Source organism: Marmota flaviventris, chromosome 2 (genome assembly GCF_047511675.1).
Source record: "Marmota flaviventris isolate mMarFla1 chromosome 2, mMarFla1.hap1, whole genome shotgun sequence".
NCBI classification, from domain to species: Eukaryota; Metazoa; Chordata; class Mammalia; order Rodentia; family Sciuridae; genus Marmota; species Marmota flaviventris.
Window position 1 is genome coordinate 66,215,418 of NC_092499.1, and position 19,880 is coordinate 66,235,297.

At 32.4% G+C, this 19,880-nt stretch overlaps 1 protein-coding gene across 5 annotated transcripts in view; it reads right to left on the minus strand.

Annotated features, from left to right (window-relative positions):
- Window positions 1-19,880, minus strand: part of Gphn (gephyrin) — a 623,546-nt gene that overhangs the window by 208,901 nt on the left and 394,765 nt on the right. Inside the window, exons 9-10 of one of the 5 annotated variants that reach the window (XM_071607955.1) lie at window positions 19,804-19,860; window positions 10,539-10,580 (exon numbers count right to left, since the gene is read on the minus strand). The exons of the other annotated variants lie outside the window; for them this stretch is intronic. Coding sequence (XP_071464056.1) covers window positions 10,539-10,580; window positions 19,804-19,860 — 99 coding nt within the window. The remainder of the gene's footprint in view (window positions 1-10,538; window positions 10,581-19,803; window positions 19,861-19,880) is intronic. 5 annotated transcript variants of the gene reach the window in all.

Consider the following 19,880-nt stretch of genomic DNA (forward strand, 5'->3'; position numbering starts at 1 on the left):
TCACCCTGATATCAAAATCAGAGAAAGACATCAAAGAAAAAGAACTTTAGAGCAATATCCTTGATGAACATAGATGCAAAAATTCTTAATAAAATGCCGCCAAATCTCATACAAACACACACAATTAAGATAGTACATTGGCTGAGTGTGGTGGTGCACGCATTAAAATAGCTACTATAGCTGGGCACAGTTGGCACACCTGTAATCCCAGCAGCTAGGGAGGCTGAAGCAGGAGGATTGCGATTTCAAAGCCAGCCTCAGAAAAAGCAAGGTGTTAAGCAACTCAGTGAGATCCTGTCAACAAATAAAATACAAAACAGGGCTGGAATATGACTCAGTGGTAGACTGCTCCAGAGTTCATTCCCTGGTATCCCCTCCACCAAAAATAAAAATATAGTACACCATCATCAAATTTCATCCCAGGGATGCAAAGCAAGTTCAACATATGGAAATTAATAAATATAATTCACCACATCAATAGATTTAAATACCAGAATCACATGATTATTTCAATAAATGCAGAAAGCATTTGACTAAATGCAGCATCCTTGCATATTCAAAACACTAGAAAAACCAGGGATACTAGGAACATACCTCAACATTATAAAAGTTATATATGACAAATTGAAGGTCAACATCATCTAAATGAAGAAACACTGAAAGCATCCCTTCCAAAACCTGGAATAAGACAGGGGTGCCCTCTTTCACCCCTTGTATTTAACACAGTCTTTGAAACTCTTGCCAGAGCAATTAGGCAAAAGAAATAAATTAAAAGAATATGAACAGGAAAAGAAGAGCTCAAACTATCTCTGTTTGCTACTGACATAATCCCATATTTAGAAGACCTCCAAAACTCCACCAGAAAACTTCTAGAACTCAAATGATTTCTGCAAAGTAGCAGGATACAAAATAAACACCCATAAATCTACTGTATTCCTATTCACCAGTGATGAATCAGCTGAAAGAGAAATTAGGAAAACTATCCCATTCACAACAGCCTCAAAAAAAAAAAAAAAATTGGGAACCAATCTAACAAAAGAGGTGAAAGTCATCTACAATGAAAATTACAGAATAATAAAGAAGGAAACTGAAGAAGACCCTAAAAGATGGAAAGATCTCATGTGTTCTTGGACAGGCAGAATTAATAGTCAAAATGGCCACAATGCTAATAGTGCTATACAGATTTAACACAATTCCTATTAAAATTCCATTAACGTTCTTCATAGAAATAGAAAAAGCAGTCATTAAAATTATTCGGAAAAATAAGAGGCCCAGAATGGACATGCAATCCTTAGAAAAGTGAAGCAGGATGCATCACAATACCAGACCTTAAATTAAACTAGAATTATTCTAACAAAAACAGCTAGGTATTTGCACCAAACTGGCATTAAGAAATAGAATAGAAGACACAGAAACAAACCCACATAAGTACATTTATCTCATACTATACAAAGTGCCATAAACATACATTATAGAAAAGATAGCCTCTTCAATGAATGGCGCTGGGAGAACTAGAAATTCCTATGGAGCAAAATGAAATTAAACCCATCTCTCACCATGCACAAAGCTCAACTCAAAGTAGATCAAAGACTTAGGAATTTGGGGGCTGAGGCTGTGGCTCAGCAGGAGGCACTGGGTTTGATTCTCAGCACCGCATATAAATAAATAGAATAAAGGTCTATCAACAAGTTAAAAAAGAGACCCTATGTCTACTAGAAGAAAATGTAGACCCAACACACCAACATTTTGCCTTAGGGATTGACTTCCTCAACAAGACTCCTAAAATGCAAGAAATAAAATTTAAAAAATCAATAAATGGGATGGATTCAAACTAAAAACCTTCTTCACAGGAAAATAAACAATCAAGAATTAGAAGAGAGAGCCTATAGAATGGGAGAAAATCCTTGCCACCTATACCTCAGATATAGCATTAATCCACAGGATATACAAAGTACTAAAACCTTAATACCAAAACCACAAATAAACCAATCAATAAATGGGCAAAGGAACCGAACAGATAAAAGTGGATTTCTTCTTCGCAAAAGAAGAAATACAAATATTCAATAAATATATGGAAAAAATGTCCAACATCTCTAGCAGTTAGAGGAATGCAAATTAAAACTACACTGAGATTTTTATCTCACTCTAGTTAGAATGGCAATTATCCAGAATACAAGCAACAATAAATGTTGGAGTATATTGGGAAAAGGGTACATTTCTACATTGTTGATGGGACTGCAAATTGGTGCAGCAATTCTGGAAAGCAGTATGAATATCCCTCAGAAAAATGGGAATGGAACCATCATATGTCCCAGCTATTCTATTCCTTATTATATATCCAAAGGATCTAAAGTCAGCATACTATAGTGATGCAGCCACATCAATGTTTATACCCGAACCAGTTACAATAGCTAAGCTATGGAGCCAACCCAAGTGCTCTTCAACAGAATCATGTATAAAGAAATTGTGGTATATATGCACGATGGAATATTACTCAAATGAAGAATGACTTTATGTCATTTGCTAGTAAGTGGATGGATGTGGAGACTCTTATGCTAAGTTAAATACCAATCCCCCCAAATTGAAGGATGAATGTCTTCTCTAATATGTGGAAGCTAACTCACAATAAGGGGGGCCAGGAAGATTAGTTCAGAGGATCAGACAAAGGGAAAGGAAAGGAGGGGAAAGTTTATAGGAATAGGAATGACAGTGGAATGAATTTGACCTAACTTTCCTCTATACATATATGAATATACCAGGGTGAATCCTATCATCTTGTACACCCATAAGAATTGGGCCCTAATTGTAATAAGATATGTTCCATGAATGTATCATTTTATCAAAATGGATAAAACTGTCATGTATAACTAAAAAGAACCAATTGAAAGTTCAAAATTAAGCTGTCAGCAGGCCCACTCTGTCTGAAAATTATAGGGGAGTTCCATCTTTGCCCATGAACAGAATTTTAAGGGACAATTGTAATTTAGTCAGGTGAAACAAAAAGTGACATAAGAAAAAAATAAAGGCCTGTAAAATTCACAGATGTTAGGGACTCTGACAACTGGGAAACTGCAAATAAGTATGAAGCTAACTTTAGCCTGATATAGTGAGGGGTTAAGATTGATAGAGACCAATTCCTAGGCATCATGCAGAGCCCATGAAAGAATTTAAATAGGAGAATGATACAGTGACATTAACATTTAAAAAAAAAAAATCTCTGTAGTGAACAGTGTGAAGATGGATTATTTATGGAATAAATAATAAGGGAAGAGAAGTAGTTCGGAGATTGATTTAGTAATCCAGAGGAGAAACCCAACTACATAATTTAAAGTAGTTCTGGAGAGTCTGATATAGATCTTAGAGATACAAAAAAGCTCAAAGTTGTAGAAGCCTGACTGGTCATGTGCGATAAAGGTAACTCCCAAAATTCTCATCTGAATAAATGGGTAGTGTCATCAGGATACAGTGGATACAGGAACAACTTTGGGGACCTGATTTACATTGAAAGTGTTCGTGACTTCGGAGAGAGATGTGGAATTGATGTAATAGTCATATATATAACGGAATTCCAATATAGGAATTGATGTAATAGTCATATATATAACGTTCCTAGAACAATTCTTGATAAAAGTAAATATTATAAGTAGAAGTAATAATCACAATGATGGATTGCAATGATAATAACAACAACAATGGTTGAATAAAATATTACCATCTGCAAGAACTGTCTGTAATAATGAAATTATTCTACATCTAAAGTTTATAATGTGGTAATCACTAGCTCCATGTGGCTACTGAGCACTTGAAATGGCTACAGCAACTGAGAAATTATGAACTTTATTTAATTTTATTGCATTTAAATTTTAAAATCACATTGTATTAGTGAAGATATGGCTATTCTATTAGTGAAGATCTATGTTAGGAAATGTTATAGAGAGTGGGAGAAAATCAAGGTGATTACCAACATGTAAAGAATAGAGAAAAACTGGCAGGTAGACAGGTAAAAATGGTAAGACTACAAAAATGAGGTTTTCTGGAGGAAGATGGATCAAAGCTATAAAGTGAAGGAGGCATTTTTGGCAGGCCAAGAAGAAAGAAGGAACATAAAATGACAGGAAGATTCACCTTGATCAGAGTCATGATAGTTATGTGGCCAACTGTCCTAGTTTGTCAGGAATTGAGAAGATTCCTAGGATGTAGCATTTATATTTTTTTTTTAAAGAGAGAGAGAGAGAGAGAGAGAGAGAGAGAGAGAGAGAGAGAGAGAGAGAGAGAGAATTTTAATATTTATTTTTTAGTTTTCGGCAGACACAACATCTTGTTTGTATGTGGTGCTGAGGATCGAACCCAGGCCGCACGCATGCCAGGCAAGCGCGCTACTGCTTGAGCCACATCCCCAGCTCATGCATTTATAGTTTTATAACTGGAAATTCCCAAGATATGGGACATTCAGTGCTAAAAATCAGTAAAATCCCTTGCAAACCAGGAGGAACTAGTTACGAAAAAATAATGTTAGAATAATGACTGTCCAAAGTATGAAGGATTTATAGAAAGAAAGAAGCATTTATGCTTACTATGGTAAGAAATAGGTATTGTTTGTAGCTTTTTGGGGTTAGAGAACTGAGGGTAATTAAAGTAATGTTCAGGATAATCAGTCTGGCCTAAGAGGAAAGAGGGAGTATGCCAAAAAACGCCCCCTGATTTTTTAGTTACTGTAGTAATTCAAGTCTGAGGTGACTGGGGCTTAAATATCAACAATGAAGAAAAACCAGATCCAGAAAACCCCTTTATTTCTCTAATGCTTACAATGTTTCAGGTACTATACTAGATATTACATAAATTATCAATTCTCTTGAGCCTCTAATGCAGAAACTTCATAAGTTTTAGAAAGTTTATATGTTTGTTCATGCACTCACTCACCATTTCCTAAATATTTCTTTAGTGCCTCTTATATGGCATGCCAAGTTTATTATCTACTTTCAAATCTTCCAATGTTGTAAGTTTATGTATTTTCAAATTTACCACTATAAAGTTTACCACATGTATTAGAGGTAAGAATTCGGAGGACATAATTCAAGTGAAGAAATAACAAAAATGATAAAATTTATAATACACTGGATGTCAAAGGTGAAAAACAAGAAAGACTAATTGATAACTAGATTTCTATGCCAGGAAACTTTAAGAACAAGACCTCTGACAGAAACAAGGAGTTTAAAAAGCAGAGTTCAACATTCAATGTTTGGGATCATAAAAGACATTCAAACAACAACTGGATATGTTAGGTATGAATATGGGTGAGCTATGTCATTATAGCTCATATTATAAAATATCATTATTTGATCTCTAGCCATTTCTAATATATTTAATTTGTAAATAACACAGGGAAAAATATTACCTCATGATAAGCTAATCTGTATTTATGTAAATAAAGTTGAACTTTTACATAAATACTTTATAAATTCTTGGCATCCTTATATCCATGAAGAATAAGATATCTTTCTCTCTTTCCTCTTACCTCCTTCCTCTCAGATATACCAAGCTTGTATATTAGTTTTAAGATATTTACTTCAAAAACTTTATAGTTATTCAGGTACTAATAGTTTATCTTAAATTTTAAATTTCATATGCTAAATAGGCATATGAAAATATCAATGATGACCTCTTTTGTATTTTAAATGATCACAGTACAGAGGCAGTATAAAAGCAAAAGTTCACTAATGAAGCTACAATGGTGTTTAAGAAAATATTTTTATTATAAAAATTGAAAAATGTGTGTCTGAGTAGACAGAAGTGTCCATCATCTTGTTTCAATACTTATCAACTGATTAAAAAATGCTTTAAATAGACAGATTTATCAAATGTGCCTGTCAAGAAAAATCATTATCTTTAAGGCTATGACTTATGTGGATGTCAAGGAAAGGTATATACTTAATTTTCTTATTTTGATCAAAACAATTTATATATTCTAATTCATTCTAAAAATTCAAAAATGAGGTAAGAATCAAAAGATGTTAAAAAGCAACACTTGTATTGTTTGTGAAATATATTATTTCTAATATTTCTTCATGTAATCTCCAAATTCAAAATTCTTGTATACAAATGGCATGAAAATAATATACATAAGAGTGAAAAGAAAGAGAACATCAGAGACAACTACATTGTAATAAATAATAAATCAATTATTAAAGATAGAATTTCTAAATTTGATTTTATGAAGTAGGTGATTGCTTAGGGGTGCACAGTGAAGGTGCAATCTTAGGTGATTGCTTCACTGTGCAAAATCTTTATTTAATGGATACAGTGTCTTTTACTTTAAACATTTTCTAGTTCTGTGCTGTTTAAAAAATGGTCTTTTTTTTTCTTAAATAGGAAATGCTATGGTGTTTAAAGGCCAGCTGTCTTTCTTTTCTCTTTGCCTTCTTTGACAAATCTATTATCTGCAATTTTACTGAAACGTTGTTTGCAAAAGCTCCACACTTATTCAATCAAGGTTGTTTGCATCAGAGTTGTTATTCTTTTTTTCTTACTCTTTTGTACTGGGGATTTAACCCAGGGGCTCTTTACTACTGAGTCACATCTTGAGCCCTTTTTATTTTTACATTTTGAGACAGGGTCACTCTAAGTTCATTAGGTCTTCACTAAGTAGCTGAGGCTGGCTTAAAAACTTGCCATCCTCCTGTTTTAACCTCCTGAGTCTTTGGGATTATAGGCATCCACCACTGTGCTGGGACAGAGTTGTTATTCTAATAAGTATGTTAAGAGTTCAAAGGACAACTGTTTTACATGTTACAATTTTAAAATAGCACCATTTCTTTAGGGTGCTGAAAGTTCTTAGGCAATAAATAAAAATATGGCTAAGTTTTAGTCTTTGTCCATTCAACAAGAAATAATTTATCTTCAAAATTTAAATTATCTAAATCAACCTTGTAACTCAGAAATCTAAGGTAAGGTTTTAAATGGTTCAATCTGGACTAAAAGCATGACAACTTGAACATTTATTTATTTATTTTTTTGGTTTAGATACTGTGTTAGACTTATTTTATATATATATATATATATATATATATAATATACACATATATATTGGAGAATACACACACACACACACACACACACACACACACACACACATGAATGTTATTTCTACCAGGAGATAGTTCTTATTCTATTTTGTTTTTTTAAAAGGAAATTCTGAAGTAATCTTTTCAAAGGATTTAAGAAAATGAAACAGTGTTGGAAAATTGGAAAATGAACACTGGTTAGAAATACAGAAAGTGAGGTTCCTCTCCCTGGGCACAGTTTTTAAGAGACAATCAACTACGTGGAGTAACATTTGCCCAGTGGTATCAGCCAACTGAGGTTAAAAATCTTCTTGTTCTTGTACAGTTATAAATAGGTTCATTTTTGAGCAAGGCTTATTTTTTTCATCTAACAAATGCCTAGAAGATAGTGATGTACAATTCGTAAAGCCAATGTGCTACATTAGGGGTTGGAGACTTTCTTCAGTAGTGGGGGTAAGTGAAGATGAATTAAATGAAGATGAATTAAGGTGGAAAAAAGATACCACACCATGTTTGCCTACTTCTATAGGGATGCTATAAAATAAACACTGCACTTTACAAAACATGCCTATCAAGAGGCTTTTATGAAACTGAAACACGAGGATATTCCTTAAAATTTTAGTTATCAAATTTAGTTTTAAGTCAAAAATTTTGTGAAATAAATATTGTAAATTTAAGATTAAATAGAAAGCCATTATAAGTTATTTCTGTGTACAGGATTATTATGAATATTAGGTTCCATAATTAGTTCTTCGATTTATTGGTTTTTATAAATTAAACTTAAATACCACCTACGAAGACCACAGAAACGTGATATTGGGTGGACTAGAGAAATCCTAGGACAAATGACAATAAAGAGAAACACTTATGACAAAGAAAGCCCAGATCTCACAATGGAAGAAACAAACCCAGATGAAGCCAGAGTTTATTTAAGAGCTGAGTGCCATGGAGCAAATGCCACAGCACACACAATCCCGCCTCCCAAAAGCCACTTCCACATTCCAACCTGAGAACCCTCCTGCACACATGCTGTCAGAGAGAAAGTAATACCCTGATGGATGCTGTAGGCTGTGATTGGAGATGATGCCAATGGTAGACTTCTTATACACTCTCATGGGAAATGGAGAATTGCCTGGATGAAGTGGCAGAAAGAAATGCGTTATATATTTTTTTACACTGGGAAGCATAATCCTGGGGAGTTAAGAAAGACCTATGAAAAATGTAATATGAGATGATATCAACCTTCTCTTTCAAAAGTCTTTGTTGATATCACAAGTAGTTCATTTGCCTGTTAGTACTTTGTTTCTCCATCAGTATGTTTCAAGAAGAAACTAACTCTTCATCTTTATGTTAGCAAATAACATGCATGTCTAATAATGCCATCATTTTTTTGGGGGGGGGGAGACTTGTTCCATTGTGCATATTCTTCTTAAGATTACTTTGTAAGTTTAAGTCTTCCATACCGATTGAGATTATAGTTTACTTATAAAAACATTTTATATTGCTCAAGGATCTTTATTAAAATAATTCTTCAGCCTTTTATGAAATCTCATTATGACAACAGTAGCACCATATCAAATGCATGCTAAATGTATTCCTATACATTTCAAGCACTATTTGATGCTTAATATACCAGATGACAAGGAAAAAGTAAAATAAAAAAATTTACATTGTTTCCTAATAGTTTGTTGTATAAGGATTCTCCTATAACCAGAACTTTTCAAAGATTTGCATTATTTTCCTGAACTTTTCTGTAAATATTTTCTATCCTTTTAGAACTGTATTCCAGATCTAAACATATAAGTTAAAAAGTATATATATATATTTTTTGTTTGTTTGTTTTATTTTAAAAGTATGCTTTGTGAATAAAAGAATAAATCCCTTTTCATCTTAAAGAGAGAAATTAACTTTTCACAAAACCAGTTTTAAAAGAAAAAAAATGTGTTATAATTTACAAAGTAAAATTAAAGAAGATGGCTGTAATTCTACCAACTCAATAAATTCAACTTTGTAAGGCTATGAATTTAGTAAAGCTATTTCTTTCAAAGCTTCTTCCTAAAATTTGAAATCTAAAGATGATAGTCTACCCGTGGTTCTGCATATATTACTTGCTATTTTATTTTATTTTGGTACCAGTGATTGAACCCAGGGGTACTTAATCAATGAGCTACATCCTCAGCCCTTTTTATTTTTTATTTTGAGACAGGATCTTACTAAATTGCTTAGGGCCTTGCTAGGTTGCTGAGGCTACCCTCAAACTTGTATCCCAGGTCACTGGGACTATAGGCATGCCCCATGGTGCCTGGCTGATAGCTGATACTTATGACGGTGTTTCTGTTTTTTTTTTGCATAATATTATTCTGAGATAACTTTTTGTGATCAGAATTAAGTTAACAATACTGGCCTGAATATGATAGCTACCAGTTGCTGTTTAAAGTAAATATATCATGTTGTAAACTCAAAAACTGAGATGTTAAAATCCATAGATTGTTAAAGTCCTTTTACTAAGTAGTCATATTTTGATTCCTCTCAGTTACTCAACAATACCTCTGCTTTTGAAAGTAGACTTCATGGATTGGATATTCAGTTTGTTCATAATTTTAACAAATATGCTTTATAAATAAAAGAAAACCCATTTATGCTATAATTTAACACAACAGGAATAAGAAATCAAATCTCTACAATGGCAAAGAATGAGGCCAAATTTCATGTTGTATATTTTGTTAAAAGAATGTGATTCTCATGACTGATAAACTCTTTTATTAGATAGTAAGAACCTTATGAATATACAAGTGTCAAGGGAACTATTTAAGTATAGTAAGTTTTTTTTTTAAAAAAAGGAAATGAATCCTTTACTTCATAAAAAATAGAGAAATTATATTTCTTATTTTTCAGATTTTTTTTATTGAATAACTAACTTTGGATGCTTTCCTATGTCTTTGTTTAATAGGATGGAATCATCACTACTTCAATGCAAATTCTCAGCTACCAAAGAAATACACAAATAGGTATGCAAAGTGGATCTTTGTCTTCAGCTAATGAGTTGAACAAATTACCTGGCTCAAAAGTTTAATTCTATAAATCTTTATGGAATTAAGGTGGTAACAAGTTGGCTATTTGGGCTTAAGCTATTTCATGTGACTTCTTTTCTTTTTCTGGTGGTATTAAGGATTGAACCCAGCATTTCATTCTTGCTAGGCAAGCACTCTATCACTGAGCTACATACTCAGCTGGCTTTATCCATTTTAATGTGATACAGTGGCTGCCCCACCATACCCCAAGTTATTCCAACAACAATGCATTATAAAAATATAGAAATTTCCCCCTAATAAGTGATTTTTTTCCCCTGGTACCCTCATCCCTTTCAGCCAAGTGCAAAGTGCAAGGCAAAATAAATTAAGGCAGAAGGAAAATAAAATAAAAATGGTGAGGGCGAGCATGTTGTTGACCATGTAAGAAAACACGTGCAAAATATACCTCAGATACACTATAGGTAGATGAGCACGAGGGAAGTCGAGCCTGGTTTTGCAGTGGGAAAAAGAAAACACTGTTAAAGAGGAAACGACAGAATAATAAGGGTCCAGAGGCTCAGATGGCTCCATCACAAACACATTTGCCAGATAATAAAACAGGCTTACAAGCAGACACTTGAGTTTGAAAACATCTCAAGCCTCAAGTTACTTGAAGGAGAACCTTGTGATTTAAAAAAAAAAGAAAAAGAAAAAAGAAAAAACAAAAACAAAAAACCCATGAAAAAAGATAACATTGGACAAATTTTCCTATGGTAGCACACTAACCTTCGTTGGCTTCACATTTGGAAACTACAAGTGAGGGTATTTACACCTTTACTGTACAACTTCATATTATTCCCTAAAGCGAGCACCAAAGCCAGTTCGGTATTTTGATTTATGATTTCCTGTTCTTACTATTACATTTTCAGTATTACTAGATGCCCGCCTTCTTGCTCTTCCTTTTCCTATATGTCAATACCAACACCATATAAAGTATAGAAACTTAAAACATAAAACTATTTGAGACATCTCTTTTATCAAGATGTTTCAATGATTTTCTCGAATAGTTATTTTGTCACTGATTTTTTAAAAGTTATTTTATACTTAAAAATCATGTTTAACCTTACGACGTGGCACATTTCTTTCTTTCTTTCTTTTTTTTTTTTTTTGGAAACAGAGTCCTGCTGTGTTGTCCAGGCTACTCTTAAAAACTCCCAGGCTCAAGTGATCTCTCTGCTTCAGCCTCCTGAGTAGTTGGGACTATGAGTGGATCACTGTGCTGAACTAAGCTTTATTAATTAGAATTGGTAATTTTCTGACCTGTTCTTACTTTCTAGGTTATCATAGTGCCATGTTCAATTATGTGGCTTCTTCCTTCATAAAGTTTTTTTTGGTTTGTTTTCTCTTGATTTGGTACTAAAGTTGAACTTAGAGGTACTTTATTATTAAGCTACATCCCCAACCCTTTTATAAAAAAAACTGAGGCAGGGTTTGCTAAGGTGGCTCAAGTCCTCACTAAGTTGCTAAAGCTGGCCTCTAATTTGTGATCCTCCTGACTCAGCCTCCCTCTCAAGTAGGTGGGATTACAGCATGGATTATCACACCTGCCTCTTTTCTTTTTTCTTTTTTTTAGTAATTTTAATTTTAGATGGGTACAATACCTTTATTTAATTAATTTATTTTTAGGTGGTGCTGAGAATTGAACCCCATGCTTTACACATGCAAGGCAAATGCTCTACCATTGAGCTACAACCCCAGCTCTACACCCAGCTCTTTGAAGTTTTACAATGCCACGTGAGCTAAAATTGTTAAGTATGTATTCTGTAGTTACAAATTGTGCATGAAATTTCAAGATACAAAGTTAGAACAAGGAATTGTAGAAGATGACAAATTGGAAGAATCAAAAACAACTTATCAGATTTGTTCTTTAACTATATTTCTAGCACAACACTGCAGAATGTAAGAGGTGCTCAGTAAGTGTTTATTGAATGAATGAATGAATGAATGAATGAATATATTAACTCTTGTTTCATTTATACTTAAAATAACTAAACTGATGAATTAATATTCAGAACTATTGAAAGCTTACTTTCAAAAAATTTGTGATACGGCTGGGGGAACATTTCAGTGGTAAAGCTTTTGTCTAGCATGTGTGAGGCCCTGGGTTCAATCCCTACTAATGAAAAAAAAAGATATATTGTGATTTATAAGTATCAAGGCCACTTACTACTTTGAGGTAGCTCTTAAAATATGCTCAATTCTACACATTTTAAGAAATTATGCATTTTTCCAACCATACATATCTCATTTTCATAGGATAATAGTCTTAAGAAAACTATGCTATGTCTGTTCTGTTTGAAACAGTTTGAGAACCTTGTTTTCTTTTTTTCTCAGTTCTCTATCTTTTATTATTGGGGAAAGTTACTTGTCAATGAGATCTTTTATTAGTGCCTTATTTTTTAATTAAAGTTAATTCTGAGAAGGTCAATTCTGCTTTGAGTATTAAGTACCTCATAGATGCATCACTTCTATTTCAAATTATTCCATTTCAAATGGTTATTTTATAAATATTAGAAGAGAACTTGATTTGAAGAATAGGATAAGATATACTATTCTTATTTTTTAGCAGAACCAAAAGCTTAAGAGAATTTTATTTATTTTTCACAGTAAAATTGATTTATTGTCATCAGCATTATAATTTATGATATTTATATACTTAATATTTATATATTTAATTTATATATTTAAAAGAAAACAGCCACCAAGATACTCAGGATGTTACCTAATTACTATAGTAAATAAATACATTTTTAAAATATAAATAAATGCCAAAATATCAAACAGGGAAGACTTAGGAAACTCAAACAATGTTCTGCATATAAGAACTGAAAGACATTGAAATTTGCCTAAAGAAAATAGATTCTACAGACAAATAGATGTTTAGATATCTAAGGACTATTGATTATTTACTCTTTAAGAACTAATGTTCTAGCTATTCATCCCTGCTCAAAATTGGCTGATTCAAAACAGATTACTTTCAGATTTTACATGCTATATATTAAAATGTTTTATATTACTTCATCATGTCAGGATATCTTTCTCAGTTATATAAAACTTTTTGTAGAGGTTATAAGATTTTAGGTAAGGTCCAATAGGCTATTTAGCATAAATCAAAAGTCCATCATGTGCTTCAGGGAATTAACTTTTTTTTTAAAAATGCAATATATACAGAAAAAGTACTCATCACATTTTTAATAAGTTTTGAATATGAGGAATGAATTTTAGTTTTATATTCTAAGTCCCCACAGGGACCCTTTCTCTCATCAAGAGAAGAATCTATAATATATACGTTTTATAATAATATTTTTCTTTTCTTTCTTTTTCTTTGGTACTGGTGATTGAACCTAGAGGTGCTCTACTATTGAGCTATATCCTCAGTCACTTTTTACTTTTTATTTTGAGACAGGGTCTTTTGTTAAGTTGCCCAGGCTGGCTTCGAATTTGCAATCCTCTTGTTTCAGTCTCCTGAGTTGCTTGGTCCAGCAATGTGCCCAGAAATAGTTTCATATTTGAAGACTCAGTAATGGTAATTCCATATATTTACTTTGTGTGTATGTGTGAGTGTGTGGGAGAGGTAGTATGTGAAGAGAGAATAGGGAAAAAAAAAGTAATATATATATATATTTGTGTGTGTGTATGTGTGTATAAACTATCTCAGGGGACTAACTCTTTTAAACATGAATCCATGCAGAATAATTACAAACCATATCCAGAAAAATGAGCAGCTCTCTTTTCCTCAAGTTCTAAAATGAACATATTTTACAGTGTCTACTATAATCATTTTTTTTTTTTTTTTGGTGGTACTAGGCATTGAATCCAAGGGCACTCTATCACTAAGTCACACCCCCAGGCATTTTTATTTTATTTTGAGATAGGGTCTCCAAGTTGCTGAGGTTGACCTCAAACTTATGATCCTCCTGCCTCTGTCTCCCTAGTAGCTGGGGTTATAGGCATGTGCCATCACACCCAGTTTATGTCAATTTATATTGACACACTACATAGTTATAGCAAATCTTGGCAAACTTTTTTTTGTAAAAGATCAGAAAGAAAATATTGTAGGCCTTGTGCATTGTTGAAATTTCTTCTTTAACTATTCAACTCTCTCTCTCTTGCAGTCCAAAAGCTACAATTGAGTTGAATATGAAATGAAACAAAGATGAAGATGTAGATAATAGGCAAATGAATAAGCATGTCTATGTTTCATTAAAACTTTAATTTTGGACACTGAAATTTGAATTTTATATAATTTTTACATGTCACAAAATGTTCTTTTTTGATCCTCCAACCCCCACCATTTAAAAATGCAAAAATCATTCTTAACTAGGGCTGGGGATGTGGCTCAAGCGGTAGCGTGCTCGCCTGGCATGCGTGCGGCTCGGGTTCGATCCTTAGCACCACATACAAACAAAGGTGTTATGTCCGCCGTAAGCTGAAAAATAAATATTAAAAAATTCTCTCTCTCTCTCTCTTAAAAAAAACATTCTTAACTAATGGGCCTACAAAAGAATGGGATTTGGCCTACCAGATGATTTGCTGACCCGAGTTATAGAACTCACTTAATGAATATAAAAGTGCAAATATCCCCCAAAATAATAACCTATTCATTAAAACTGTAAGAAAGTAATTTAGAACTAAAGCTAAAGTGAAAATGCTGATCTTAAGAAACCTAAAAAAATTGCAGTCATGTAAATCATTGTATTAGCCCAACTTCCAAGTTCTAAATAACTTCCTTGTAAATTTACCTTGCATGATATTATCTAAACAAAGCATTAGTTTGCAGTATCTTATTCTGTGCTTTTCTATCTTAACACTGTCTGTACTGGTTTTTGATCCTATGTATTAACATTTGTGTTTTCCCTACTAGATTCATGTTTGATTAAATGGAAAATTTTTCTTATGTTGTTTTATTCTTTAGTCATTACTCTCAACACATTGATCGATCTAAGGATTTATAGAAATTTTTGCACTTATTAAATAAGACAAATACTGCTTATGTATTAACACTCATTATTAAAATCACTAAAAACCCATTTAAGGGTTCAAAATATCCTGCTCTGTAAATATAAAGAAAAAGATGACTCATTCTTAATTCAGAAACCAAGAGTCTAATACATCCTGCTTTTTGCTACAGAAGAGTCAATGTAGAATGAAAAATATGTTTTCATATGAGAAATAAATAAGACAATATTATTCCAAAAATTACAAGGATCATTCATCAAGAGAATGCAGGGCTCTTTTCTTTCTTGAAAAAAAAATGTGTCTCTGTGTGTGTATGTATATATTTATATATATACATATACACTTAATATTTTATATATAAATATGTATTTATATATATACATACACACACATACACACACACTATGCATCATATAAATTGATGCATCAATGATTAATTAAATCCTGTCCCACAGCTCTGAATGATGTATCACATTCTCCAACTATTAAATAAAATGTTTAATTGGCAACCTGGTTCTGAAACTTTCACTTTACTGAAATTATTCCGTATTGTTTCAATGAATTGAAAGGTATCCAAATCCTTACTCTTGTTGTGTGAACACATGCAATAAATTTCCACAGAATGGAATGGTCACTGTTTGTCACTTCATTTTAGAAACAAAATCTGTTTAATTTGGTCTATGGTTCTGAGAATAACTTTATTTTTAAGCAACAATTTTTAATATACATGGCATACTTGAGGTGTACTTGGGTAGTAAGAATTAAAAAGTAAAGAAACTGATCACTTAGTTGAGACTTTGATTTGCAAGTTTTCTTAGTTGAAATTTTAAAATCTGGTAGTTAACAGATCCCTTAGAATGATATATCCCATATTTAATCTTTTACTGTAAAAATGTAATCAGAACAAAGTATTTCTGATTGAAATGGAACAAAATATGAAGATGTTGAGACTAGTTAATATATAGCAGTACAAGTGCTTAAAACAGAAATTAAACTTGTAATTTAATCCTAATTTTACACCAACTCCCTATCATGTAGACGTTAGCAAGTCTCGACTTTCTAGTCTTAATTTGACTAAAAGAAAAATATCAGTTTTCATGACTGGTTAGGGAAGAGCATGACACTAAAATACACGTATTGGAATATTTTAGAGGTTTCTAGGATAGTATTCAGATATGTTTAGTCATAAAATTCATAATAACCTTTTTTATTTTAACAACTGTGTAACAGATTCTAGGAACTGATTTTGGACAGTCTTTCAGATTCTATTAAGAATATACATAGAAAAGGACTGGCTCAAAAAAAGTAGAGAAATGGAACATGTACAATTTCTTTTTCTGTTTAGCTATCAGAATTAATGACTGGTAATAGTAAAAACCACTACAGACTTTAGTAATCAGAAATGTAATATGGAGACATACATAATTATACATGGAATATAATTAAAAAGAGGCTGAGATCTCAGAGAATTACCATTTTCCTAACTTTTATTCTATTTTTTAAATAACAAAATTACTATGGCAATATGAATTACATGAATGGTAATAATCTTTGGGGAAGTATATGAGGTGCTAGATTAACAGGAACTTTTTAGAAATCCCAGGAACAGGATGTCAAGGTTAAGTCATAAATTATTTAGTTTAATAATTTAATTATTTTGCTGTATTTAAATAATATACTATTTTAGAAAATTTTAACTTGACTTTTATTCAAGAGATACATTAAAAGGAAGACCAAGCATTCTAAAAGCCTGAATTATTTGTCATAAAAAATACTGTGTTAGTACTGTCTATATGATATGTACAGGATTGAGCGGCTGTGGGTATTGTTTTCCTTCAAAGGTTGTCTTTGGTATATGAACCTTTAGCTCAAGAATTTGTAATATGTTACATGAAGGTGTTCCTGGTGAAGAGAATTGCTGCTAATTTTCTTATTTTAAAACAAAAAATGACATAATTATTTAAAAAATCTGAGTTAAGATTATAGTCTATTAACTCAGAATATATGTGCCTACTTACTTGTCTGATTACCTATGATACTTTAACATTGATCATTTTCCTTGAAAAGTGAAATTGAATAATCAAAGCTCTACTCTTTGAGTCCAGTCCATAATTTATAATGTTGCTGACACATCCAACAAGGGACAAAAGAAATGGTTAATGGAAAAGCCCCAAAATAGAAGTCCCCTGAAAAGAACATCAGAAAAGTGTACTACTATAAAAGAAGCAATGATTTCGAAAATTTTTATTTTGCATTGGGGTCAAAATGTTATCAAATCAACTGCAATGTTAGTGTGGCTTAAGCATCCTCTATCCTGCCAATATAATCTTTATTTTACAATGTGAGCATGATGCTGTAGCTAGAAAAGAAAAAAAGAGGGGGGAAAGAGACAGAAAGTAAAAAAGATGGAGATGAGAGGACAAACCAGTCAGATTTGGAATTACCAGTCAGCAGAAGTTTAAGGGGGGAAAAAATCATCAAGTGAAATCGTACATTTACTCTGAGAGAGTATCCTTTCACATTGCCTTCTAGGTGATCTCTGAGCTCCTCCAGCTTTCGATGGAGCTACATGTAAACATCAGAAAATGAATTGAAAAGGCAACTTGTTCTCTTTTCAGTTTTCCTCTTTTTCCTTTTAAAAATAAGATCATAGCATTATACATTTCTCACTGCCTTTGGCAAACATTTCAAAGCATCAAAGATTTTTGTATAAAAAATACATGCTTAACAAACCCAAGACTGAGAAGCCAACATTTTACTTTATTTTTTAAATTAGAGTATCTTTTCTCCCCAGCTTTAATGTAAATAAATACTATGACTATCCTTATAATTCCCAAGAGATTAACTTTAAATTTTTCTAGTTGGCAGAAATATTGAGTAAAATTATTTAAAGAATATGAAATTTGCCTTTGTTTCTCAAACATACTTTTTAAAATTTAAGGCTGCATCCATATTGAAATAACTGATGAAACTGTAAATATGTCAATTTGTTCGTAAGCATATATGTATATATACATAATTATACTGTATATACATTTAAAAGTAATAAATACACATTTATAACCTGATGTGAACTTGAGATAATCACACACACACACACACACACACACACACACACAAAATTTCACATATAATCCAGTTTAAAGCAAAAGATGCTACAGTTATGGATGCCATTTTTTCCTTAGTTAACTACCATAATTTTTAAAAATGTTGTACTGCACCCTCTCACTTGAATCTGTCATAATCCATATTCTAAACAATAATGGAATTATCTTCTCTTAAAGACAAGGTAAGATATGATACCTCACAAGCAGACAGTGAGGAATGCTACTGATATATCATCACATTTTCCTGAATGAATAATCTTAAGTTGCCTTGTTTTTGAAATAAGCATACAATCAACACTTCCCACCCCTCTGATTATCCTTAGTGAAATAAGATTTTAATATAATAGTTACCCACTATAAAGCAGTGTTAGAGAACAGAGAGGATGGCTTTTCAGGAATAAGGAACACAAACATACAAACACACCTTCATCCATGTGCACTGGTGTGTGCACACACAAATAAATAAATAAACAACAACAAAAAGTAAAACTAAGAAGGCAGAAGAGGCAACAAGAGAAAAGAGTGCAGAAGTTTGTGTTTCATAAATTGCTAAATGGAAATAAATTAGAGGTGTGTAAAATTTTGAAATGACTCAATATTAAGTCTCAAGGCAGTTACTGAATTTTAAGACACTTCAGTGCATTGAATTATTTGGTATTTTGATTAACAGTTACTATTACTGTAAAGACAAATGGGATTGAGTTATAAAAAAGTGCTTAACTTTGTGGGTGATTATTCTGCATGTTTTTAGAGTTCAGCAATTTTCTAACTTGCACTTATGGTGGCAGCATTAAGTGATCAATGACTATGTCTGTTTCTTAAGGGTGAGAACTTGCTTACCCTTTCATTATGATTAATTGTTAAGAGTACTGAGTGACCAAGATATATTGACCAAGTGGTATTTAGCCATTAGCAAATAGCTAAATCAGAAATCTACAAGTTGTATATTGTATACATGAATGGGTAAATGTTTAGATAAACCTGTGTTAATGGCTATAGTTATATCAATTTTTTTTAAACTTAGAGGAAAAAAAGGGGATTTAGAGTGTTTAAACACTTAGCTATATGTGGGCCCACTTACTAGCATCTTATAAAGTTCTTTTCTAGTTCCTAAGATTATATGTATTCAATACAATTATTAACTCACAACGATTTTTTTTCTGGACTGAACTATAGCTGATAATGACACTAACATAGCATTTAATTTTTTTAAAACAAAAATGTTAAAGGGGGAAATAACATTCTAAAAATATATTAGTTCTCTGTGTAAGAGGATATTAACACACAATCAGTGACATCAGTCAGAGGAACGGTTTACTCTAGAACCCCAAATTATAGGCACCTGTAAGGAGGCAGTTGCCCTTTCTCTTGTTTGTGGTGCCATTCAAAGCTAGTTATTTGGCATCTTGCCTTCAGCTGGTTGCTCTATGTGTAGCTGAAACAAAAAAAAAATAATATGACCCAACAGCCAATAAAAATAATTAAAATAAAAAAAATGGGATGGTGAAAAATGGAAAAAGCCCCCTTCCTCCCACCACCCTCCAAAAAGGAAGAAGTGTAGGCTATAGACGAAATCTTGCCAAAAAATGTTAGAAACATATTTACTTTGAGGGATCCAACTCTACTAGCAACTCCTTTGCTTTCATCCGGCCGTCTAATTTGCTACAATGAGGGAAGATGGG